This window comes from Choloepus didactylus, chromosome 3 (assembly GCF_015220235.1).
Source record: "Choloepus didactylus isolate mChoDid1 chromosome 3, mChoDid1.pri, whole genome shotgun sequence".
Taxonomy (NCBI): Eukaryota; Metazoa; Chordata; class Mammalia; order Pilosa; family Megalonychidae; genus Choloepus; species Choloepus didactylus.
In genome coordinates this window covers 26275870-26303818 of record NC_051309.1, presented here as the reverse complement: position 1 = coordinate 26303818, position 27949 = coordinate 26275870, and the positions used below count along the sequence as shown (strand labels likewise).

The following is a 27949-nucleotide window of genomic DNA, read 5'->3' as shown; positions in this document are numbered from 1 at the left end:
GGTTTACTTGAGTAGCCTGGATGGGAGCAAAGAGAAAAACAAATACAGAAAAGCCTCTGCTTTTGGTTGAAAAGCAATGTGCTTTTTGCCATGGACCCAAATTAGCAAATCATTGGAAAGAGAATCTATATATTTTTTGCTTTTGAGTATTTCAAGGTGCCTTGACAAGGCTAAGTTTACAAGCAGAGGGCTGGAGAAGCCACTTTTATAAATGACAAAGAAGGCATTGAAATGAAGTTTTACACTAAATAAGAAAAAAATACATATATATTTTATAAAGAAATTAGATTTTACACTTATATTGGAATTGGTTTTGTGTAACAAGATGTTGTTTAGGTCCTTGGAAGTTTTACTCTCCACAGATTAAATACCGTCCCTGCTCCTCGCTCCCACAAATGGTGACCAGTCCCCAAGGGCTGGGGAGCCTCCAGCACCAGCCTGCTGGGGGTGAAAGTTACACATCTCAGACATCAGGGGGCACTATGGCTTCCCAAACAACCCTCAGGTGTGGGCCACCATCATTTTCAGAGGCAGGGCTTCCCAGAGGGCACAGACAGTAAGTGAGGATCTAAAGCAGGCAGCTGGGGGTGCCTGCCCTCAAGGAGTTCAGGAGCCAGAAGAGAAATATACATCACTCATAATTAATGGGAGAAGGCCATAGATGGAAGAAATGTACAATGTATGATTGAGAACTTGGGCCCCACCCCTCCCTAGCTGTGTGACCCTAGGCAAGTCATCTAACCTCTCTGTGCCTCTCCAGTCCTCCTCTGTATAAAGGCATTCCTCAAAGCAGGAGGGTGGGGACTGAATGAGCTAATACCTGTAGCTTTCAGCCCAGAAACGCGCCCTGGTAAGTGCTCAATGGCTGCCTCAATTATCAGGAAAACTCTGCTGAGGGTGGAGATGACAGCCAGCCCAGGGCTGAGGTGGTGGTGTTTGGAGGAGTGAAGGGAGGCTTCAGAAAATCTTTTGAGTTGGTCTCTGAGACAGACAGAGGGAAGGCAGGGGATAACCAATCATTCTTCTAAATGAGGGGGCTATATTTTACACACTTACCCACCCAGCGCGTCCCCACTCCCTTTTGGTTTGCTTCAACCCAAAAAACATACACATCTTCATTTTCTTTTCTGATAGTTTGCAGAATGTCATCTTCTCAACGACCCTCTGGCAGCAAAAGTCATCCATCCCTCTGGCTTTCAGGTATGGGCTGGACCAGGCACGTCTGTTACTTGCCTACTGCCTAGCCCAGAGCAAGACTAGTTGCTAATTAGCATTACATTTAATTAAAAATAAATGGGCAGTTGTAGTAACTTTGGAACTATAGGGAGCAAAAAGCAGTGGACTAGAAATGTGAGAGATCTAAGGCTCATGTTTTAACTGAATTGCTGAGCCAATTTGCAAATCTGCTCCTTCGACTTCTGTTTCTCAAGCGGAATCGACATGACTACATTTTCTGCTCCATCCCAAGACTGTTTCACCCCATAGAGTACCACCACCCCTCCCTTTTTTTTTGGTCATTGTTCATGGTTTATTTGGTGTTTCAGATGGTATGGCACTTGGCTAGTTGGTTGCATTTATATAGGTAGGACTTTCTTTTTACAAACATGGCAGTGTACACAAAATAAGATCCTTTGGAACATTCATGCACAAGACATGCAATGTTGAATTTACACATTGGAGTCCAAGATGTGATTGATTGGGGGGAAAGAGTTGGACTAGACATGTTGGGTGAAGGAACCAGAAGGTTCCAATCTTCTGGTTTGAAAGGTAGCATGTGCAACACTGGCGCTGGTGCCTCAGAGGTAGACTATTTTATACTAACCAGTTTGGGACTATGCAAGATAAGTATCATCTCCAGCATCAGGATATAGCTGTAGGGGTTTATGAATCACTTCTACTTCTAACTTGAAGAAACTGATGTTTTTTCTAGGTCATCTTAACATTACTGCTTTGATCACAGATCAGATAAAAAGGACAACATGCCCAAGCCTCAACTAAAATCCTGTTGTAGCCTAGACAATGAAGTGGCACATTAGAAGACTTTAAAATTGCAGCTCTTTTTGGATCCCCCAAAGTGTGTCTGCACTCTTCTTCAAATGGGACTCTTCTTCAGGAGTCAGAGTACCTTGACAACACCCGAGATGTTATTCTGTTCCAAGATGCAAGGAACACTGAAGAAGACGTCATCTTTTATTCCAGAGAGACCCTCAATCATGGTGGAAATTGGATGTACCCGCCTAAGGTTCTTCATTATACTTTCTGCCAAATCTGCCAGACAGCCCAGTGGCCCAGGAGGTGAAGCCTTTCAGGTTGATCACCTCATAAGCACCATCAACCATCTGTTGGTGAAGCTCTTGCCACTGTTCCGTATCCGCGTCGACACCTAAATCAGGGTGCAATTTTTCAAGGAGACCCCAGCAACATCCATTCCACTCCTTACAGGCACACTAGCATCTCACTGCCCCCCAGGGACCCAGTTGTGACAGCCATGAACTTCCAGTCTTTCTACCAATTAGTTAACGGAACTGGACTGAATCCGGATTGCAACCACTTCCAATAACACGGTTTGGGGAGAAGCCACTATTTTCCAAGCCACATGGGTCAAGATATCCAGTAGATTGGAAACAATAAGCAACTTGCAGTTTGGGCTGTATTTTACATTAGGCATGATGAATTTAAAGACGTTCATGTTCTGCTGGATCAAATTAAGGCGGCTTTCTCCCTCTTGCTGATGTGCCCCAGCCGTGATAATAATCAGCTTGGAGCTTGCAGTTACACGATAGTCTTTGCCAGAGACAATTTTTGGTGTTCTAAGAAAAAGGCTGCAGTGTTGGAGATCCATCATCTCTCCCTTCAATTTGTCTTCTATGACATCAAAAAGCACAAGTTCATCTGCCAGTTCTTTCATGAACATACTGACGGCACAGGCCATGCCAACAGCACCAACCCCAACAACTGTAATCTTATTCTGAGGGGTCTGTTCTTCCTGAAGAAGATTCTGAACGAGTTGATCCTTGACAGTTGCCATTTTAGATGTGGAATGGAAAGGAAATGGGACTACACGTTGAGTGGGCATCTGTAGCATGTGTTGGTTAGATGCGCTCGGTGTTGGTAGCTCCAGGACTTGAGTCCCTTTTACATGTTGGATGGATGAATAGGGTAATTGGGGCATGATGCTCTGAGCTATTTTGTGTAACAACACAAGACATAACTATTAGCTCTATTTCCTTGCCCCTGCATTATCATAGTTTCTAGCCCCCAACCAATGGGTCAAATATGTGCTTTCCTGGTCTGTATCTTGGAGTCGCAGTCTTTCTCACGGCATTCAGAACTTCTATGATCTATAATAGTTTCCTGTTACAAACTGCAAATTTGGCCTCTGCCTGGCCCATGTGGTCATTGTGAAGACTATTTCTCTTCTTCCCCAGGCTGCCTGCTTTCCCTCTCCCCTGGGAGCTATTACTCACAGACTGCAAAATCATCTGGACAAATTGGAAAACGGAACAGAGAACAGCCACAGCAAAACTGTAGTGGGAGGCCTCCTGCCCTTTCTTGCCTGATGAGGTGGCAGCCCCTCTGGGGGAAGAGCACAGCTCTGTGTCTGTGGGAGATTCTCGTAGGGATTTCTTGTAGAACACTATGAAGGCAAGGAAAGAGGACACACATAACTGGCTTTGAGGAAAACCACACGAACTACAGGGTCAGAAGACATGGGTTCTGGTCCCAGTTGCACCACATATCACCACCATGTCTTCAGGGAGAAAAGCTTTATGTCCTCTCACGGCCTCAGTTTCCTCACAGAGCTGGTGGAGATCATGAATGAAGGAGCTCTGTGAAGAATGAACCTCACCACATTCGGAAGCCTTACTGGCATCACTGTTGGTCTAAAGCCACCCAAGGCATTATGGCAGCCAGGCCATTACAGGAAGCCTGAGGTTCAGCGAGCAAGGCTGTGGGCAAGGCAGCCAGGTGGGCAGACAGGTGTAGTAGGACAAGCAGCAACCCCAGAAAGGCAGCATGGGGAGTGGATGAAACATGGGTCCTGTGGTCAGACTGCCTGGCCACACGTCCCAATCTCACTCCTCACTGCCCACGTGAATTCCCTTGTACAAGGTACTGAATTTCCTTGTGCCTCAGTTTCTCATCTGTGAATGGGGATCATGCTAATGATAGCACTGACCTCATAGGATTGTGGTGAGATTTTAATGAGTTTTTATCCATGGTATGTGTCTGGAAAGGTACCTGGCTCTTACTAAGTAGTCAATAATTGCTGGTGAGTATTGTTATTTGGAGTCAATCTGTTTTGCATCCTGGCACTACCACCTCCTAGCTGTGTGATCTGGGACATGCAAACCTCTCTGAACTTTGCTTTTAACCTTTTCTGTAAAATGAGGATGACAATTCTTTCCTTGTAGATTGTTTAGAGAATTATATGAGATAATGTACATAAAGCACCTTGCAGTCTCTTGCACTGAGTAGGCACTCTATGCCTCACCCATGACAGAGTCTGCAAAGGAGGACCGTAAAAAGTCAAAAGCAGACAAGGAGAAGCTGGGGCGATGGTGGTGGTGGCGGTGGTTGGTGTGGTGTGTGTACAGTAGAGACTCGTTGATGACCACGAGCTCAGGTCTGACCTGGCGCCAGAACGTCTGCAGTTCCAAGCACATGGGATTTCCACATACCATTAGGCAGATCTCAAGATTTCCGGATCCAGCTGGGTCTACGTTCCCCTGAGTCTGCTAAGCAGCCCCTGACACCCAGTGCCATCTTCTGAGGAGCCCAGGAACCCAGGACCAAGTAGTGGTTTGGTCTGCCTCATTCACATGCCACCCAGTCCAGTGCAGATTCAGCAAACCTCAGAGAGAGGAAAAGGCTGATTGTTCACCTAGTCCTGCCTTGTCCGAAGAGATGCTGCCAGAACCCACGTCTGGGCCCTGGAGCCTGGCCAGGCCGGGCTCTGAACTGCCTCCCTGGCCCTCTCCTCACTTTGCCACAGGAATTGCTTCCGTCCTCCGTGGTGCACAGATTAGGCCAGGCAGCAACCAGAAAGCTGACTTCCCCGAGTCAGTGTGGGCCAGCTGCTGAACCCAGATTTAAAATCAAAGCAGAGCTGAGCTCCACCTCCACAATGGCCTTTAATCTTATCCCAGAGATAAGAAATATCAACTGCTGGCAGATAGATGAATTAAAAGACATTACCCATGCTAACAGGTTGGCTTAATGTTTTCCTTCTGCTCTCTGGGTGTCTTGATAGCCGATGGTATCTGTTACAAGCTCCTCCAGGGCAGAGAGGCCACCGGGTTTAAGAGGCCAGCTCTGCCTCAGCCTGCCTGGGTTTGGATCCTGGCCTCCCTTCTGAGGAGGAGAACTTAAGGAAGTTGTTGGCTCTCCTCCTGGCCCTTTCACAGGCCCCAGCACGTTGCAAGCTCATGCTGCTTTTCCTCCCCTCATTCTGCCTCCCTGCAGTCCTGTCTGCCTTGCTCAGCCCCTGCCCCTCTCTGGCAGCCTCAGCACCCCATACACTACTGCCTTCTGCGCCATCATTGCTGTCTCTTTTGTGGCAACTTTAACAACCACATAGATGAGCCACGCACAACCCTGGCCCTGCAGCTCTTGACTGACTTGGTGGTGTTCCCCTTTACCCCACTGCTGCCGCCTGCCGCCGTGTTACACGTTATCACCAACCCCCACCACCTCCGAGACCACTCTGGCCATAACCTCTACCTTTTCTTCCTTCTGATTCTAAAACTCCACAATTCTCCCACCTTCTAGTCCACTCTAGAGCTCTTCAACTACTTGGCCTGTGTCTTCATTCCCACCTTCCCTGGGCTAACTCTCACCATCTGGCATTACAACCACCCCCGCTTTTTCCAAGGCTCCATTGGTGGCCTCCTCCCCTAGCGGACCCCGCAGCATGGACTCTTATGCCTCGGTGGACCCCAGAGCAATGGCCTCAGCTCCGCTTACTTGACCTTGACTTCACATCCCAGGAGAGAAGGGACCAAACCATATGTATTTTTCATCCCTCACACCTCTTATGAAAACAATTCACACTTCACGGAACACAATAAGTGGTGAAAGGAGGAATGAAATTAAACTTGTTATCTGTTTGTTAGCAATGTAAGAAGAAATTTTTTCAGCATTCCTTAAAATGTTGACAGTCACTAGTGTAGTTTATAGCAGATGTGCCCACCCACCCAGTTGTTTTTCCTTGCAATTTTATTGAGATATAGTCACATAACATATACTCATCCAAAGTGTACAATCAGCTGTTCACAGTTTCATCATATAGTTGTTCATTCATCACAATTTTGAACATTTTCATTACTCCAATAAAATAATAAAAATAAAAATAAGAACAAAAATCAGAGTAAAAAAGAACCACCAAAACAACAGTCCCTTCCATCCCCCCTTATTATTCATTTATATTTTTGTCCCCATTTTCCACTCATCTGTCCATACACTGGATAAAGGGAGTGTGAGCCACAAGGTTTTTACAATCACATGGCCACACAGCGTAAGCTGTATAGTTATACATTCGTCTTCAAGAATCAAGGCTACTGGGTTGCAGTTCAACAGTTTCAGGTATTTCCTTCTAGCTATTCTAATACCTAAAAAACTAAAAAGGGATATCTATATAATCCATAAGAATAACCTCCAGAATGAACTCTCGACTCCATTTGAAATCTCTCAACCCCCAAAACTTTACTTTGTTTCATTTCTCTCCCCGCTTCTGGTCAAGAGGTTTTCTCAATCCATGATGCCAGGTCCAGGCTCATCCCTGGGAGTTATGTCCCACATAGTGGGAGGGCAGTGAGTTCACCTGCCAAGTTAACTTAGAGAGGCTACATCTGAGCAACAAAAGAGGTTCTATGGGGGTTGTGCTGGTTTGAATGTATTATGTCCCCCAGAAAAAGCCATATTCTTTGATGCAATCTTGTGGGGCAGACATATTAATGGGGATTAAGTTGGAACATTTGGATTAGGTTGTTTGCATGGAAATCTGCCCCACCCAACTGTAGGTGATAACACTGATGAGATAATTTCCATGGAGGCATGGACCCACCCATTCAGGGTGGGCCTGATCAGTGGAGCCATTTAAATGAGCTGACAAACAGAAGGAACTCAGTGCAGCTGTGAGTGACATTTTGAAGAGGAGCTACAGCCATGAGGGACACTTTGAAGAAAGCACAGGAGCTGTAGATGAGAGAGATTTTGAAGACGCCCGTTGAAAGCAGACTCTTGCTCCAGAGAAGCTGAGAGAGGACAAATATCCCAAGTGCAACTAAGAGTGACATTTTTGAGGAACTGCAGCCTAGAGAGGAATGTCCTGGGAGAAAGCCCTTTTGAAACCAGAACTCTAGAGCAGACACCAGCCACGTGCCTTCTCTGCTAACAGGTTTTCTGGACACCATTGGCCATCCTCCAGTGAAGGTACCCGATTGTTGATGTGTTACCTTGGACACTTTATGGCCTTAAGACTGTAACTGTGTAACCAAATAAACCCCCTTTTATAAAAGCCAATCCATTTCTGGTGTTTTGCGTTCTGGCAGCATTAGCAAACTAGAACAGGGGTGAATCTTAGGCACGATTATAAGTAGGCTTAGCCTTTCCTTTGTAGTAACAAGCTTCATAAGGGCAAGCACCAAGATTGAGGGATCAGCCTACTAAACTGGTAGTCCCCAATGCTTGCAAGAAAATCAGTAATTCCCAGATGGGGAAGTTTAATATTTCCACATTTTCCCCCAGTCCTTCAAGGGGGCTTTGTAAACACTTCATTGGCTGCCCGAATTACTCTGGGATGTATCAGGGCTTCACACTAAACCTGTACAAACCAGACAGATCCTCACCCCTATTCAAGGTTCCATATTATTATGATGTTTGAATAAACTGACCATACAAGTTACATTAGATAGTGAGCTACAGAAAATATAGATTTTGCACCAAATAAACATCTCTTCCTTTGGTCTCACATAGAAGGTGAAGTTTTAAAACACAGTCAATATCATCTTTTACCCTTTAGTCTGATTTACCTTAGTCCTAACCAAATCCATTTTGTTCATATCTCTAATTGAAGTCTGATCTCTTTTTTTTTCAGACTCTAACATTTGCTGTATGGGGTAATGTTGATATTCATAGCTGCTGAACTGTAGCTCTGAGTCTCAGGTGTCACATGGATACCCAAAGTTCCATGGACTGACCAGCTTATACACAAGAGCTCAGCATTTCAAAATCTGGAAATAACCATTACAACTCAGGAACAGATGTAACTGCTCTAAGAGCTTACAATCTAGGAACCTTTACAATAAGCCTTCCCCTGCTTCCCCTGATAACCTATGCTCTGATAATTCTCAGAGTTTGCACATTACAGTTAGTCCATATTAGTGAAGCATTATAATGTCTGTCTTTTCATTTCTGGCTTATTTCACACAACATACTGTCCTTAAGTCCATTTACCTAGTTGCATACCTCACAACTTCATTTCTTCTTGCAGCCACTCGATATTCCATTGTATATATACACCACAGTTCACCATCTGTTCATCAGCTGATGTACCCTTAGGCCACCTCCATCCATTGCAAACTGTGAATATTGCCACCATAAATACCAGTGTGCAAATGTCCATTCATGTCCCTGCTCTCAGTTATACTGGAGTTGAAGACCACAAAAATGCAAATGAAAAAATTCCCTAGAGGGTTTTAACAGCAAAGTAGAGTTGGCAGCAGAAAGAATCAGTGAACTCAAAGATAAGACAACTGAAATGATTTAGGCTGACAAGAAAGAAAAAATAATGAAAAAAAGTGAACAAAGCCTAAGAGACCTGTGGGACACCATCAAGAGTACCAATATATGTATTATGGGAGTCCCAGAAGGAGAAAAAAGAGAGAAAGGGGTAGAAGGGATATTCAAAGAAATAATGGCAGAAAACTTCCTAAATTTAATCAAAGACACGAATATACAAATTCAAGAAGCCCAACAAAACCAAACAGCATAAACTCATAAGACCTGTGCCCAAACACACTGTAATAAAACGACTGGATACCAAGGACAAGGAGAAAGTTTTGAAAGCTGCAAGAGAAAAGCATCATGTTATGTATAAAGGATCCCCAACAATATAAAGTGTGGATTTCTTATCAGAAACTATGGAGGCAAGAAGGCAGTGGATGAAAATAACCACCAACCAAGAATTTTACTTCCAATGAAACTGTCTTTCAAAAGTGAAGGAGAGATTAAGACATTTCCAGATAAACAAAAGCTGAGGGAGTTCATCACCTCTAGACCTGCCCTATGAGCAGTAAGTTAAAAGGAGTTCTTCAAACTGAAAGGAAAGGACACCAGGCAATGGATGAAAGCAGCATAAACAACGATCTTTGGTAAAGGTAACCATATGGGTAATTGTTAATGCCAGTAATACCATATTGTATTTTTTTTTGGCATGATACTCCACTTTTTACTTCTTACAGATTATAAAGTGCAAATGAATAAAAAGATAATAAATCTATGGTTTTGGACCTATGATGTATAAAGATATAATTTCTAACAAGTACAGCAAAATGGTGGGGGGATGGAGGAGTACTGGGACAGTGTTTGTGTATGCTATTTGTGCCTGTTTGGATGTATTATGTCCCCCAAAAATCATGTTCTTTACTGCAATCTTGCGTGGGCAGATGTATTAGTGTTGATTAGGTTGGAATCCTGTGATTGTTTCCATGGAGATGTGACCCCTCCAACTGTAGGTGATATGTTTGATTGGATTATTTCCATGGAGATGTGGACTCTGCCCATTCAGGGTGGGTCCTGATTTAATCACTGGAGTACTTTAAAAGAGAGCCACACAGGCCCAGACACCTGCTGATGCTGATGCTTAGACACACTTGGAGTTGTGGACCCCTGATGTTAGCTGCAGCCAACAAAGACATTTTGAAGGGAGTCACTGAAAGTAGACTTTTGCTACTCCAGTGTTTGCCTGGGAGAAACTACAAGAATACCCCCAGACACCTAGAGAGAAATGTCCTGGGAGAAGGCCGTTCTGAAACACAAACTAGAAGCAAGCTGACGCCAGCGACATGCCTTCCCAGGTAACAGAGGTTTTCTGGATACCAATGGCCTTTCTCCAGTGAAGGTACCCTATTGTTGATGCCTTACCTTGGACACTTTATGGCCTTAAGACTGTAATTTTGTAACCAAATAAATCCCCTTTATAAAAGCCAATCCATTTCTGATATTTTGCAAAACAGCAGCATTAGCAAACCAGAACACTATTGAAGTAAAGTTGGCACAAAAAAATCAAATGTGATTGTCGTATATTTAGGATGTTAAATTTAAGCCCATGGTAACCACAAAGAAAATAACTGAAATATATAAACATACGGAAATGAGAAGGGACTCAAAATGGTTCACTACAAAACAAAAAAAAAAATCTTTAAATGTAAATGGATTAAAATCTCCAATCAAAAGGCAGAGAATGGCAGAATGGCTAAAAAGCATGACTCAACTAGGTGCTGTTTACAACAGACTCACCTTAAATTCAAAGAGTAAAGTAGACTGAAAGTCAAAGTACGGAAAAAAAATATTACAGGCAAATAATAACCAAGAGCAATAAAATAGACTAAGGCAACAATTGTTTCAAGGGACAAAGAAGAACACTATATACTGATAAATGGACCAACTGAACAAGAAAGCCTAAAAATTATAAATATATATGCATACAACAGCAAAGTCCCAAAATACATGAAGAAGATATCAACAGATTTGAAAGGAGAAATAGATGGTTCTACGTTAATAGAAGACTTAAAAACACCACTTTCCATAATGGATATATCTAGACAGAAGATCAATAAGGAAATAGATGATTTTAACAATACTCTCAACGAACTAGACCTAACAGACACATAAAGAACACTTCACCCAACAACAGCAGAATACACGTTCTTCTCCAGTGCACATGGGTCAGGACAGACTATACTTTAGGTCACAAAACAAGTCTCAATAAATTAAAAATTATTTGAAATCATATAGTGTATCCTCTCCAACTACAATGAAGCTAGATATCAGTAACAGAAGGAGAATCAGAATATCCACAAATTATATGAAAATTAAACAACCCACTCCTAAACAACCAATGGGCCAAGGAAGAAATCACAGGGAAATTAGGAAATATCTTCTTGAGGTGAATGAAAATAAATATAAACACACCTACACTTTGAGACGCAGCAAAGGCAGTGCTAGAGGGAAATTTATAACTTTAAATGTTAACACTATCAAAGAAGAAAAAGCTAAAATCAGAAACCAAACCTCACAACTGGCGGATCTAAAAAAAAGAAAACTAAACCCAAGGGAAGGATATAATAAAGATTAGAGCAAAGATAAATGGAATACAGAATAAAAAACAGAGAGGATCAATGAAATCAAATGTTGCCTCTTCAAAAAGACCAATAAAATCAAGAAATCTTTAGCTAGACTGACAAAGAAAAAAAAAAAGACACAAATACTAAAGTCAGAAATGAAAAGGGGGACATTATTACCAACTATATAGAAATAAAAAGTATTATAAGAGAAAAAAAAAGAACAACTATACACTAAGAATTTAGATAACTTAGATTAAATGGACAAATCTAGAAACACACAAACTACCTACCCTGTCTCAAGAAGAAATAGAAGATTTCAATAGACCAATAACAAGTAGAGAGATTAATCACTAGTTAAAAACTTTCCAAAAAAAGAAAAGCCCAGGACTAGATGGATTCGCTGGAGAATTTTACCAAACATTCCGAGAAGAATTAACACAATCCTGCTCAAACTCATCCAAAAAATCAGAGGGAACATCCCTCAAACTAATTCTAAGAGGCAACATCACCTTAATAACAAAATCAGATAAAAATACCATAAGAATAGAAAATTACAGATCAATACCCCTTATGAATACAGATGCAAAAATCCTCATCAAAATACCAGACAACCAAATCCAACAACACATTAAGAGAATTATACACCATGATCAGCTGGGATTTATCCCAGGTACACAAGGGAGTGTCAACTTAAGAAAATCAATTAATGTAAACACCACATTAATAGGATGAAGAAAAGAAACCACATGATCTTCTCAACTGACTCAGAAATGGCATTTGACAAAATCCAGACCCATTCTCAATCTGAAGAATGGTAGAAAATATTTGGACTCCAGGTATCCAATAAGGGCTTAATATCCAGAATTTATAAAGAAATCCTTTAACTCAACAATAGAAAGACCAACAACCCAATTAAAAAATGGGCAAAAGACTTGAATATACATTTTCCCAAGAAAGATATACATATGGCCAAAGGCACATGGAAAGATACTCAACCTCATTAGCCATTAGGGAAATGCAAACCAAAACCACAATGAGTAAAGTTGCTATTTCACACCCAACAGAATGGCTACTATTAAAGAAATGGAAAAGATCAAGTGTTGGAGATGTGGAGAAAAAGGAACATTCATTCCTTGTTTGTGGGGCTGTAAAATGGTGCAGCCACTATGGAAGACAGTTTGGTGGTTCTTCAGAAAGTTAAGCATAGAATTACCACATGACCTGGCAATCCCACTTCTAGACTTACACCCAAAAGAACAGAAAGCAGAGCACTAGTGTTCATAGCGGCACTATTCAAAATTTCCAAAAGATGGAGGGAACACAAGTATCCATCAACAGATGAATGGTTAAACAATATATGATATATACTCACCATGTGGAATATCATCCAGCCATAAAAAAGAATGACGCTTTCATACATGGGACAATATAGATGAATCTTGAAGACTCGTGTTGAACGAGATAAGCCAGACACAAAAGAACAAATATTATCGTGGTCAGTGATATAAAATAAGCAAATTCTTAGTCAGAAACTAGAATACAGGTTACCAGGTGGGGGTAGGTATAGAGAACTGATGCTTAGTTGTTACAGAGTTTCTGTTTTGAGGTGATGGAAAGGTTTTGGTAATGGATGGTAGTGATGGTGGTACAACACTGTGAATATAACTAACACCACCAAATTATACTTGAATGTGGTTAAAAGGGGAAAATTTTAGGTTGCTTTTATGTTACTAGAACAAAAATTTTTAGAAAACACAAACCATATGTGCCAGTTCAATGTATTATCTCTCCCAAAACGCCATTATCTTTGATGCAATCTTGTGTGGGCAGACATATTAGTGTTGATTAGATTTTGGAATCCTTTGGGTGTTTCCACGGAGATGTGATTCAATCAACTGTGGACAAGACCTTTGGTTGGATAATTTCCATGGAGGTGTTGCTCCACCCATTCAGGGTGGGTCTGAATTAAATTACTGGAGAACTATATAAGCTCAGACAGAAGGAGGAAGCTTGCTATAGCCAAGAGGGACACTTTGAAGAATGCACTGGAACTGAGAGAGGAGCTTCAGCTTATAGAGACATTTTGGAGACGGCCTTTGAAAGCAGACTTTTGCTCTGGAGAAGCTAAGAGAGGACAAACGCCCCAAGAGCAACTAAGAGTGACATTTTTGAGGAGCTGAAGCCTAGAGAGGAACGTCCTGGGAGAAAGCCACTTTGAAACCAGAACTCTGGAGCAGACGCCAGCCATGTGCCTTCCCAGCTAACAGAGGTTTTCTGGACACCATTGGCCATCCTCCAGTGAAGGTACCCGATTGTTGATGCGTTACCTTGGACACTTCATGGCCTTAAGACTGTAACTATGTAACCAAATAAACCCCCTTTTATAAAAGCCAATCCATTTCTGGTGTTTTGCATTCCGGCAGCATTAGCAAATGAGAACACCATAGTTCCGTACAACACAGTGAACCCTAATGTAAACTATGGACTACAGTTAATAATATAATTACAATAATATTGTTTTATCAGTTGTAAAAAAGGTACCACACTAATGCAGTTTTAATAATAGGGAAAAACTTGCGGGGGTGGGGGGTATATGGGAACTTTGTATTTTCTGCATGATTTTCCTGTAAACCTATAACTTATCTAATAATGATAGTAATAATAATACAATTTCTCTAATAATAATAAAGCAAATAAACAAACAAAAACAGTCCTGGATCCTACCCTCAAATTGTGATTGAGTGTGTAAGGGATGGAACCCATGAATTTACAATTTTAACCACTGCTCCAGATATTCTGATGTGGTAGCCTATGTTCATGGGAAATCCTGTGCTGTAAGTTCTAGTTTGCTCAGAAACCAAGAAAAAAGTGAAAAATAAACATCGATTACTTATTATATTAACAATTCATTTCCTAGAATTAATTCTTTAACAAATGAGTATCTGTACTGAATATTCCTCCTAAGAGTTTAAATACACTGCTTTGTGCTAACATATCCCTTACTCTTACATCTGAAGGTTGTGATCTTGACTTAGTGTAATCCTAAATACTATCTCCCTGTGCTCAGAGAAGTAAAGTTGATTATGCTGGACAGTCAAATACAGACTGTAGTACATGCGAACCTCTTAAAAAAAGAGGTGTCAAAGAAACTCTGATTTGCTCCTGGTGAAATCATGCAACTCAGGATTTCTATATAGAGATATCTATATAGATTCCCCAGTTTTGGGATCATAAACTCAAGACTCTACCATAATAGTTTTCTTCACATTTATATTCAAATGCTCTGAATAAAGAAACAGAAACATTTTACTGTATAAACTTTTTATTTTGGAAGACAAAACCAAAAAACTATGAAACCAGAGAATTAGGCTATTATCAGTGGCCTGTTGAGTCTGGGGAAAAAAAAAATTTTTAAGAAACCACAGTTTCTCCTGGAAGAGGGCAGCACAGAACACTGTAAATAAGAAGTGCTAATTTCTACCAGGTACTTCATATGTGCCAACAACAATGCTCTACGGGCACCCCTCATTTAGCCCTCAAACTCTGGGACAGGTACTCAATTGCCCCACTTCATGAGGCTTGGCACCTAGAGTTATGCACACAGCCAGTAACTGCCACAGCTGATTTCCAGAGGCCTCCACATCCCCACATGCCTCTTACTGGTCACTGAATTCAAAACTCAAATTCAGCATCTTCTGGTAAAGACACTAAAAGTAAAGTGATGGTCTATAATGATCCAATTGGTTGTAAATATTTAAAGCAAAGTTGCTCTACTGACATGAAGAAAACCATAGCATACCTAAAAATACAATGACAAACAGAAAATTATTTGCTCTATATACCTTATTAAAACCTAAAAAGAGATTCTGATAACAGTTAAAACTTTTTCACTTTGAGATAATACAAATCCAGTTCCTAAATATTTAATGTATCACGTACATTAAAAGCATTCATGGGAAAACCATCCTCCTATAATTAGAAATGATTCACATTATGAATTTAAGAGAAAGTCAGTACATCAATAGAAGCATTACTGATTCCTGGTTCAAGATAGGGGAAGAGTCTAGGAGTCTTGGTTTCCATTTATCCCTATGCTGGAATCCCAGGAAACAAATGTATATATAGCAAAAAATCTTAATAGATTTAATACTGAAGTTACATGGAAAAGATTACTGTCTAATGGAGAACTAATTATTTATTTTAAAACTGTAGCTTATTTTAAGAAGAAGCTGTAATTACATGTCCCTAAAATCTATCAAAATTATTTAAAAGTTATGCGGTAAATTTGTGCAATGCACTCATTTTTAATTGTTCTACATACTTACAACCTATAATTTCTCCTGAATGTCATCCAACAGTTCACCTTTCTTGCTCACAAAAGCTAATTCAAGGCATTCCGCAGTATGCCATGCACATGGACCAACTGTCAATCAATATTTACAAAGGTCATATATTTATGGAGCTGAAGGCTACAGGCCGACACTCCTGAAGATCACAGTTCCCTACTCCAGGCTCATACACAAACAGTGGCTACTCTTCAGTTTTCCCTTCACAGAGAGGAGGCCAAATGAGGGCTATGTCCCTAATATCCAAAGGTAACAGCTACCTATTAAAGAAACAGACAACGACACAGGAATCCTGCAGTTACCTACACACTTGGTTATAGTACATCTTCCTGCCTAATGATATTTAAAGTTTTAAAAAGTTTTTTTTTAATTTTTCAGTGAACTGATATTAAAATTAATTTATAAAGTGGAAACTCTGAGAGTCATATGAGAATACCATTCTACTTTAGGAATAAACATTATGAAATCAACAGTAGCTCATTTGCACTAATGCTAAATTATGTCTTGTTGACCCATATTTCTAATGTTGCCAAAGAGTCAACCATACTGATGGCCACTGTGTATCCTTGATCAGCTCTAAACCGTGAAAAAGACACATCTAAATACTGATAATTCAAAAAATTTAGAGCTCAAATACAATAAACAAAATGAGAAAGGAAGGACAATCATAGAGGGTATCAAGCAGTGTTTTTGCTATTTAAATCATAAAGAAAGTGTCCATCTTTTGGCTTAGCATTACAGTAAACAAGTATAATTTACTTTGAAAACATGATTTTGATAGCTTTCTGGAGACCTGAAATGAACTAGAAGGGGATGATGGAAAAATGGGAATAAATGATAAATGTTGTCTAAATTCTTAGAATGTTAAATGCATCAAAATTTCCAGTGATGAATGACTATTTAAATGTAATTTCTTCGTGAAATAGGAATAATTCCTGATACCTACCTTTTGACAAAAAAGATTAAACTTTTTCATCACATTCAATTTGCTTTGCATACAGTATTAAAAAGAAACCTCAGTATAAAGAAAGTCTAATATAGTGACTATATCACTAAGAGAAATGAAGCAGAATAAAAGAAAATAAAATGTACTGTTTATTTCTTTGTCAGTCACCCAAAGAAAATTTAAAGTGGTCACAAGATATCTTAGGCCATTTCCTTTCTCACATAATGAGGACATACAAAATAATGACACCTAAATTATGAATCTAGCTCAGGGTCAAGTTTTTCCACTTTAACTACTATCTCAGGAGGTAAAACAGCAGTACTGGCTTGTTGGTTCTCTGCCTCCGACTCAGACAACACTTCCTCCTTGATTTTTACAGGCTTATTGCTGGCCTCCTCCTCTTCATCTGAAGACTCATCGAGCTCCCATTCATCATCTATGTCCATCTCAAATACTCTCACATGACGGAGATTTGAGCTTAACTAAAGAAGAAAAGCCACACAAAGAATTTTTAAAGTAATGGCTTAACTAATACATTACATACAAGGAATAATAAATCAGAGGTACGACTCAAAGAATGGCTTTATGGAAAGTTAAATTCCCATCAATTTAAAACAAAATCACTGAACTAACCTTTTATTTTGTATAAAAGGATCTCCATACACAACAGTGACAATTTCATGACTATTAACATCTAGAATTCTTAACTACTTAGTAAGCTTTCTCAGAACAAGAGAACAAAATAGCTAAGACCACATGTTCATAATCAATAAACACTGTAAATTGCAAAATTTTTGCACTGAAGTGATCTTATACATCATGTATTTAATGAAGCTCCGTAGAAGCAATGCCGCTTTCCCGTTAGTTTTAGTCAGTCAACAATCTGTAAAGACTTACCACACAGGACACTTTTCGAAAACCATTCCCAGCAACATACTGTGCTTTCATACTTTCCAGTAATCTCCAATGCTTCTCAAAATGCATGGTACGTGTGGGAATAGCACTACATTGTTCATCCAGCCTGGATGAGGAAAAAAATCAATACAGAAATAATGAGGAGATCTTCTCCCTGGTTAAACTCCTACTCATTTTTTCATTACCAACATAATTCTACCGGTCATGTATAAAAAATATATATATAATACTATATTCTATTAAAAATACTGCAATTTCAAGCAGGCAGAATATCATCTTAATAAAGCTTTTGATTCCCTTTTGGGGAAAGCAATTGGACACATTTTTAAATTAGAGAAGGATCTGGTTACCTAAATCTCAGTCAACAAAAGCCATCTGGTAGATTTGGTCATCTACTCTCTATGTGGATATTGAGGTCCTAATTCTAGAATGAAAACCCCAAAGGCAAATCTAAGATAGTTACTTCTACTACAAATTGAGGTTAATGCTACCCTTGAAAGAAGAACTAACAGAAGTCCCACTCCCCACCCTAATAATTCCCTACCTCGTTCCAAAATACTTGGTTTACTAATAAAGCAAAGGGAAAAAGTGCAGTAGAAGCCAATATTTGTTGAATTAAAAAAAGGAGTATTTCTATTTTATTATTAGCTGAATTTATGGTTATTTCTAGTAACTAAATAACCATTATCTAGTATACTTTAAAAAATTGAAACTTAAAATGTACATTAAAAGTGTTTAACTGGTATATTAGAAAGAGCTTTTGCCATGAGTTCATACCTTGTAGAGTAAGTCCCACTGAACTGATAATCTGCAGCATCTTCACTGTTATATACTAAAGATAATGGCAACTGGACCAAGAGTCTATCTCTTCCTTCACGTCCTACAGTGTCTTTAAGGACTACTGTTACAGTTTCATCATCATAAAACTGTGCATCTAAACAACTGTAGGTGCTAGAATTGGAACAAGTTTAGTTATATCAAAGATGAGCATCACTACTGAGAAAATACCATATGCATAACATTATGCTGGCACCAAGCAGAAAACATGACGATAAAAAAGATCTAGTGATATTCTGCACAGTAACATTTAAGATCTATTGTTAGTTTGCACTAAAATTACAATTATCTGCTGCACTGATTAATTACAAATATACTTAGGCCTTAAAAATAGGTAATCATGAAAAAAAGAAAATCTGTGAAGTTGGTTCACAACTCCAGAAAATTCTTGACATAAATGGTGAAGCCTTAAGACTGTGAAAATTCCATAAACGATACCTTATATAACCTTTGGGTAAACAGAGTTAACTAGACTGATTCTAATAGATGCAGGAAAATAAAAATAAGATTTTATACATGAAAAAAAAAACAACTCCAAAGACTTCATCATAAAAACTACTTCTATATAAGGAAAACCAAGTGAGAAAAAGATCAGTCTGTGATTAGTGTCAATTCTTTCCCCTGCAAAGCCACAGGGATGGCTTAGATATTGTTACCCTTTTATATCCCTAACAAATATTCTCAAATCATTGAGAATGATACCTAACACCTGTTTTGGTCATAACAAGCACTTCAGCCCTCGAGGCCATCTGCCCCCTGGAAACTCAGTATTTTCCTAGGAGACAGAGAGCTCAGAAGTATTAACTATAAGAAAGCACACTACATAAATTTCCACAGAGCAGTGAGTCTATCCAATTGTAATCGAGTCATTCTCTCTATAAAAAAATCAAGAATCCTGGCCCCTAGATGGCGAAGCCCTTTTACCACTATCATCACCGTACTGAGTCTGACTATATTTTTGTAACTGCATTCACTAAACATAAACACATAACATATGTACAAATACATTTTATCCAAACAAGTTAAGATTTACCTTCTTCTCACTTTTTCAGTTGTGGCATATGTGAAGCTCCCAAATTTAATAGCAATTAGTCCATTACTTACAGATCTTGAGGAAAGAAGGGGGAAAAAAGAAACTCTGTGGAACAACCTGGATAGCCAATAATCTAAATGCTTGAAAGAACATGGTTGTCAGTATTAGTACATTTACCCAAGTACCAAATCTCCCACCAAAATACCATTCCTCTCACTCTAGAATACTGATAACTAATTTACTCATAACCCCTAAGCTGTGAAACCTAACATCAAAATTACAATTTGGTTTAAAATCTTAGTCACCAAAATAGCTAGATATCTCACAGAATTAAGGGTATCTGGAACAACCAAATTATTTCTCTTTGGCTTCATCTCGGTCTTGAAAAATTTCCTTCAAATTCAGATTTAAGACTATTTAAGATAATAATGGCATCCTGAACATGATTTGTCTTTCAGAACTTTTGTTTTGGATTCTCAAAATAAGTCTCTATGGGCAAGGCCTCTTGTTTAATGAAAGGCATACATAAACTAAGTAAAAAACCCTTTCTATAAGGTACCCAATAATACAATTTGAACTTATAACAACTCATGAGATGTAATGTAATCCTGAGTCTTCTGCTGCAGTATTTTTCCTACCTAAAAAAATGCCATAAACCAATACAAAATTAAATTATCAAGAACTAGAAGGGGCCATGTAGCTTCCTAATTTGGCATTAACATTTTAATGATGTGAAAACTATGACCGAGAATGGTTAAGTAACAAGTCTAAAATCACAGGGTAGCTGCTTAACTAAAACCTGAAATGTTGGGAAGGGGGGATGTATATTTTTGTGCCGGTTTGTATATTTATGTCTCCCAGAAAAAGCCATATTCTTTAATGCGTTCTTGTGGGGGCAGACGTATTAGTGTGGATTGGGTTGGAACCTATTGGTTCAGTGTTCGTGGAGATGTGACCCACCCAACTGCAGGTGATAACTCTGATTAGATAATTTCCATGGAGGCGTGGCCCCGCCCATTCAGCCTGGGCCTTGTTTAGTTTACTGGAGTACTATTAAGCTCAGACAGAAGGAGCTTGTAGCTAGCTGGAGCTGAGAGAGACATTTTGAAGATGGCCGTTAGAAGCTGATGCAGACATTTTGGAGGAATGCCACTTTGAAACACAACCTGGGAACAAGCAGATGCCAGCCACATGCCTTCCCAGCTAACAAAGGTTTTCCAGACACTAGTGGCCTTTCTCCAGTGAAGGTACCCTTTGTTGATGGACACTTTATGGCCTTAAGACTGTAACTGTTTAACCAAATAAACCCCCTTTATAAAAGCCAATCCATTTCTGGTGTTTTGCATTCTGGCAGCATTAGCAAACTAGAGCAGTTTTATTATCAGAAATAATAAAATCTTATCTCTTCGATTCAAGCTTTAGACTATTACTTACTGGGAAATATCAGTATGTCTCCTTAAGATGCACATTTTGTAAAGTGAATCTTCTAAAATAGTAAAAAGAAGATAATGTAGATTTGAAGTTTTGTTATTCCACCTAAGGAAAAAAAATGTCAAAACATGTAACAGCTATAGATATTTAGAACAAAACTGTATTGTTCACATAAGATAGGGGAGAAAAACACACTTACAAAAAAGGAAACTTGAACAATCGATGGGTAGATTCCACACTGAAACAAAAAAGGGGAGAAAAGTAAGAAAATTTTAAGTTGGCTGCTGAATTATAACACACAAACGGTAAAAAGAATTACCTTCTAGCATCTTTATATAGAGGAATACAGATTGCTTGATTCATTGATTTTCCAATTACATCCTATAAAAATAAGATATACAAATATAACTAGAGCATATACATACACAGACAAACATCTACAGAAAGTTAACTGAGGAGCCTGTTCAAGTCCAGTCAAGTATCATCTGTATTATCAAACTTTCATACAAGAAACTTTAATGACAGCTCTAACAGTGAGGAAAAAGAGAAAATTAGAGTTTAAAAGGACCTTGGAAAAGTACGATTTGTTTTGTATGACTGCGTGGTATGTGAATATATCTCAATAAAATGAAGATTAAAAAAAAAAAAACAGTACATTTTCTAGTTGTTGAACTGTAATCCAGTAGCCCTGATCTTTGACGATGATTGTATAACAATATAAGAAAAAAACAAAAAGTCAGTTGCCTGTGTTTGTATGGATCTACTTCTAGATGCGTTGTTCTGTTCCACTGATCTATATGCCTACCTCTGACAATACTACACTGTCTTAATTAACCTACCTGTATTTAAGTCTTAAAATTGGGTACAGTGCAATACTAGTAGTCAATAAGATGGGGGGTGGGGGTGGGTGGGTAAGGGGTATGTGATGTGTGGGGTTTTCTTGTTTCTTTTTATTTCTTTTTCTAGAGTAATGCAAATGTTCTAAAAATGATCATGGTGATGAATGCACAACTATGTGATGACGCTGTGAACAAGTGACTGTATACTTTGGATGGATTGTATGGTTTGTGTGAATATATCTCAATAAAATTACATTTGAAAAAAAAAAAAAAAAAGGACCTTGGAGACAAGAGCAGGGCAGGTAAGAACCGCCTCCTCTGGGCTCACATCAACCATCCATGCTTTGTTAGTAAGCATGAGACATATCAGCTCTGTAATTAGCATTCTTCATAGAGAGTTTGTTCTGGAAATAAGTAAAATACTAAAGATGCCAACGCTTTCAATATTTATCTATTTTTTGTTTAGGTAAGAAACTAACAAAAGGAAGTATGTAGTTGAACCATATGAAATTCCATTTTTGTGAGTCAAAAACAAATATTAGCATTTTCATGTGGTTCATCCTAATAACGGTGATTATTTACATAAGCGAGCCACATATTGTAGATATTCTTGCTCCAACACAAAAGCATCTGTCTTTTTCAAACTTACTGCTGGCTTTTGCAAACAATGATCAATAATGTTCTCCATCCGCCTTTTCACAAAATGCAATGATTTTCGAGGATAATAAGGAAACAGCAAAGGACTTTCTGGTTTCAAACAAAAACAAAAAAAAAAAGCTATAGATGATTAGGAACAAAAGCTCATATTTGCACACAACCTCATTAAAAATGAACATGGCCTTCTGCCCTTCATCAGCACCCACTGCCAGCCCACTAAAAAAGGACCATGCTGACTGAAAGCCTGGTCCTAGCAACGTATCATTCTTTAATCTACTTCTCTTACCAAAATCCTATGGTATCTTTCGGTTGGCTATAAAAAAAGAATAATTTGGGACATATATTGAAATAAAGGTCATTCTTCTCTATTCTTGCCGCAACAGAACAATGGCAGTCCAATCCCTTTTGGAAGAGTATTTTACTAAAAACAAAAACAGTGTCCAGAAAAACTAACTCCTAAGTAAATAAGCTCCTTTATGCATGAAAAGTTTGCTTTATCAGTAAAAAGTAATAGGCAATTTAGCATTTACTGACTACCTACTATGTTAGGTTAACTCTATTCCTTACCAGCAGCCCTCCAAAGTAAACATAATAATCTCCAATTTACAGATGTAAAAAAATTAGGCTCAGGGGCATAAGGAAATTGCCCAGTGTGAAAGTGACTAAGTGTCTAGATCTAGGAACCAAACCCAAATCTGACTCCAAAGCTCCCCCTCTTCCACTGCGTTCTAAAGTCCTCTCTTACATAAAGGATCTCATGTCCCAGCTATGCAGGATAAAACGAACTTTAATCAGGGTAACACTGTAAGCTCCCAATGGATAACAGATTCTGTAACATGTAGAAAAACTTCACTGATAATAAATTGCTAGTATCTACTGACTGCTTACTGTGTGCCAAGCACTACTCTAAGGGCTTTATCTAGATTAATGTTGTAAAGATTAATGTATTTAATCTTTACAACAGTTTATGAGAAAGACACACTATTATCTTCCTCAATTTATAGATGAAAAACTAGGGCACACAGAGGTTAGGCAACTTGCCCTAGGCCACAATACCAGAAAGTTGTAGAGCAAGATTCAAACCCAGGCAGTTGGCTTCTAGAGCCCCCACTCTCACCCACTATACAATACTGACTCATTAATACACCCTAATAAAGTATGTGTCAAGTATTTAGCACGTGATTTTCGCAATGCTGGATAAATATTGTATTAAAGTTTTCTTAATAGCTCCATAATGATGGTTGTTACTTCATACTGGACTAAGAAACTGGGAGGTAATGAGCTTATCTAAACTCAAATACTAGCAGAAACTTGAGCATTTAATAAATGGAGTTAATCTGAAGGGCATCTTAAACATGAGGCCTAAAACTAAGATCAGGCCTTTCCTATTCAGACATGGAAGATGCAGCGGTTAAAAAACAAAAAACAGAAAACAAAAAAAACAAGAGAATAGGACCTCCGTAGTCCAACAAAGTTCCCAGGATTGCTATTAGCTTATACAGTGACAGGGTCCAGGTGCCACCCCTCCCTGGCACATTGTCAACAGCCTTCCCCTGGCATTCCTCCTTACTCCTTGGACATCCTACTTAAACATAGCGAATGAGTACTCCATGCAGTACTCAGCTTGCACCAATGCATCTGATGATTTTAACTAAGACTCTGAAGCAATACAAAATAGGTCCTGCTCCGAAAAATAATATGGACTTCTAGGGTTAAAACGAAAGAGCCATATGCAAAGTTCTGGGCCTCAGAGAATCCCCACCCTATCACATTCATTCATTCATATAAGTAGCAACCAAATAGAAGTGGCAGAGACTATTACTGCCAGTTAACAACCCAGCTTTCAAGTTAGTAGAACACTAACCCCATCACTTCACTAGCTTATGTGGTCTTGGGTCTTCTCTAGCCTCCAGATTGCTCATTAGTAAAACAGGGATTGCAAACCCTACCCCATAGGTTCTTGTGAGGATTAAGAGAGGTAATACATGTGTATGGTACAGAATAAGCACTCCATAAATGTTAGTTATTACCTCCCAAGGATCCGAGAAATTGCTAATATGTAGTCAGATTACTGTTTGAGAAAGCAAAGAAATACTTGCTTTAAAAATATTTTCATCTAAAATGGTGAAAAGTGTTGACACGTTCAATGGTTGCTATTTTTTGTCGCATCGCCTTAATGCTGGATAAATAACATTTTACTATATTAACATTTTAATTTAAGAGCCTGGAGAATGAAAGGCATACAAAGTACACAAAAAAACTACAACCTCAGGAGAATCCAGATAAACATCATTATGGTTTTAGGAATTAATAAACTGTAATTGGCAAAACAGACTTCTCTTAGAGGGCTTTATAGTTCTCCCTCCTATTATTTATAAGGTGCAAAGCTAATACCTTATAAGTCATATAAACCTTATACACCTTGTAAGATTGTACAAGCAATCTTACTACATCACAGTTAATTTCAGAATGTTTTCTATCCATTGTGGTCATACACTATTTGTTATTTTGTTGTTTCTCTAGTTTAGTCACACAAAAAATAAGCCTAAATAACTCAGGTAAGTATTCAGCAAGTGTTCAGCAAAACTGCTAGCAGATCTACAGAAAACCAGGGCTCAAGTAAATTTAAACATGGCTAAAGTCCACTTGGTACACAAAATACCTTTAAGGTGGTTACTATTTTGAAGAAAATCATACCACTGGTTTCCTTCTGTGTTAGGTGGTGACACAAGATCATCATCTTCATCTTTCAAGTACTAGAAATAATTAAAAATTAGAAAACCAAAAAAATTGTGGTTTATATTTAATATTTTTCTTTTTACTATGATATTCTGTTTGACAGCCAAGTCCTCTGAAAGCACATTAGCTTTTTAAGTGAGGTGACCAAAATGTGCTCAATGTCAAGCAACTAAACAAACTGGAAACTACTAAAAGATTAGAATGTTTTAAGTGCAGAGACCATAAATTGAGTTTAAATTTTGTGTTCTATTTCCATGAAGCATATTTTAATTTTATTTATATAAGTTATACATTAGTTTTACAAGTTTCAGCTGTCAATATACTCTATGGTCTGTGGACCCCTGGAGAGTCTCCAAGTGCCTTCAGGTTCCACAAGGTCAGTATTATTTTATAACGAAACTAAGATGCTATTCACCTTTTTCACTGTGTTGACATTTATACTGACAGTGCAAAAGCATTAGTAGGAAAAACTGCCAGTACCTTTGTAAGAGTCGAAGTAGTGACCCAAACCATACTGGTAATCACTGCATTCTTACCTACCACATAGAGTTTCACTAATCTTTGGTAAAGCTTTTAAAATTATTAGTTTTATTAAATCTCAACTCTTGAGTACAGAACTTTTCAATATTCTGTGTGATATAAATGGGATACACACATAAAACCATCTTGCTGCATATTAAAGTATGAAGGTTACCTTTAGGAAAAACACTTAAGAAATTACTTTAGTTGCAAGTTAAACTAGGCACTTTTTTTAAAAAACGGAATTCCATTTTTACTTGAAAGAACTGACAAAGAAACTATGATTATTCATACTCTGGAATTTAGCAGACATTTTCTCAAAAATGAACAAAGTGTATGTGAATATATCTCAATATAACTGAATTTAATTTAAAAAATAAACAAAGTGAGTCTATCACTTTAAGCAAAACAACTGACAGTATTTGTTGCTAATGATAAAATTTAAATTTTAATCAGAATCAGAATTTTGGAAAATCTATATCTGCTACTGTGTGCTTGACAAGAGCTTCCCAGCACTTAAAAGACTTTTCTTATGAGATAGGTGGTGGTGATAACAAAATCTGACTTTTGAATACTGTGTGATGAAAGGTGTCAGCATTTGGCAGATCTGCATAATTCAGTGAACCAGTATTTTCCAAATGACCAATGCATGATGTCACAAAATCATGCATGGATAAAAGATCCATTCAAAGTGCAAGAAGGATCAATGGATTTTAACATAACAGAAAATGAAAAGTCCACCGATGCAATTTTAGATAATACATTACAACTAACTTTTAAGACACTATCACTTGCCAAGATTTGGTGGAGTAACCAAGACAGTCCACAGTTATGAGAAAAGCTATTAAAATACTCCTCCCTGTTCTAACAACAGACCTGTGTGAGGACAATGTTCTTTATATACATTAGCCCAACAACATATCACAAATTATTGAATCCAGAAGTAGATACAAGAATCCAGATATTTTCTATTAAGTGGGACATCAAACAATGCCACTTTTCAATAAATTTATTTTGTTGTGTAAAACATATTTTTCATTAAAATTAATTCTATTAACATGTAATAGTAATTGGGTTTATTGTTATTTTTAAATAAAGCAATTAACTTTTCTATTGTTAAATTTCTAATATCTAATAATATTTATCACTGATAAACAGAACCCACATAACCAAAACTCTTTGGAGTCAACAATAACGAAGAATGTAAAGGGGTTCTGGGGACCCAAAAGTTTAAAAACTGCTGCTCTTTAGTTAAGTTTTGTTGAGAGGGCAGGACTTCTATATAACTTGGCCTCGTGTCCCCTCCCATAAACATTGGATAATAAAGATTAACACTGCTAAAGTTAATTCATTCTTAAAAATCAATAAAGAATAAAAACTAAGTTCAACCCAAAGTCCATACCTGTCCAACTTTTTCCACATTAAAGTATTTGCCTTTTCGATTGTAAAGGTCTGGAGCCTAGAAAGAGCAAATATAGTTTAATTTTTAAGTCAATTCACAAAAGAAAAAGATCTTAAATTTAAATCAACTACTGTATTTTTTAAGAGAGGTGTTAGTGGCAGTTACTCTTTTCTTTACTGGATTATAAGACACAAACAGAAGTTTGAATCATAGCTTTTAAGTTCAATAAAAAACATAATTGTTATTAAACTGGATTAAATTTGATTACTTCTTAGCATTACACAGGTTTATCACAGTTGCTTTCAGAAAAACAGCATTATAAATATGCCAATTTCCTACCTCATTGAAATGTTCAGTAAGAAAGTCAGCAACAAATGTGATATCTTTTTGAGTCATCTATCAAAAAAAAAAAGAACAAAAAGAAAAAAATCAAGATAAAAAAAGCTTCGCAATAAAAAAAGAAATATCAAGTAATAATAAATTTGACTTTTTACTACCTATTAAAAGCCATGGGAAAAAGAGGCAAAGTACCGTCAAAGAAATATCAATAGCTATCTACATTAGAGAATTGTGAAAATCATGAAACCCTGGGGCTCAGAACTCCTTATGGCCTACGGTTGCTAATTTATTATTTTATACCTTGTGATAAGACTATGTGTGCAGAGTCGTTTTAGGGGAGGGGGACTGCAAAGACAGATAGTTCAGGACTACAACTAAATAGCATTGCTTGCTTTGGTGTTAGCCCCTGCTTCTTGCAATGACCCTGCCTACCCCATCCCAGGACTTCAGCCTTTAAAAAATTGACATTAAGCTCACCTCTCTCAACAATGAAAATATTTTATCTCCCAAAATAAAGCTAACAGTGATGTCAGCAAAACATCTAACATATGAAACTTTCCTGGTTTACAAGGTCTATCGTCCATATCTCAAACCAATC

At 38.2% G+C, this 27949-nt stretch overlaps 1 protein-coding gene and 1 pseudogene across 2 annotated transcripts in view; both read right to left on the bottom strand.

Moving 5' to 3' along the window:
* Positions 1–2042: 2042 nt before the first annotated feature.
* LOC119528567 lies at positions 2043–3028 on the bottom strand (annotated as a pseudogene).
* An 11624-nt stretch (positions 3029–14652) lies between these two features.
* The window catches only part of ANAPC4 (anaphase promoting complex subunit 4), a 40179-nt gene continuing 26882 nt past the window's right edge, over positions 14653–27949 (bottom strand). For both annotated transcript variants that reach the window (XM_037829523.1, XM_037829524.1), the window contains 11 exons: positions 27352–27408; positions 27013–27069; positions 25015–25108; positions 22345–22442; positions 21176–21237; positions 21056–21094; positions 20860–20961; positions 19426–19500; positions 18333–18506; positions 17538–17661; positions 14653–17122 (listed from right to left, as the gene is read on the bottom strand). In XM_037829523.1, the coding sequence (XP_037685451.1) occupies positions 16895–17122; positions 17538–17661; positions 18333–18506; positions 19426–19500; positions 20860–20961; positions 21056–21094; positions 21176–21237; positions 22345–22442; positions 25015–25108; positions 27013–27069; positions 27352–27408 (1110 nt within the window). In that variant the 3' untranslated portion in view covers positions 14653–16894. The remainder of the gene's footprint in view (positions 17123–17537; positions 17662–18332; positions 18507–19425; positions 19501–20859; positions 20962–21055; positions 21095–21175; positions 21238–22344; positions 22443–25014; positions 25109–27012; positions 27070–27351; positions 27409–27949) is intronic.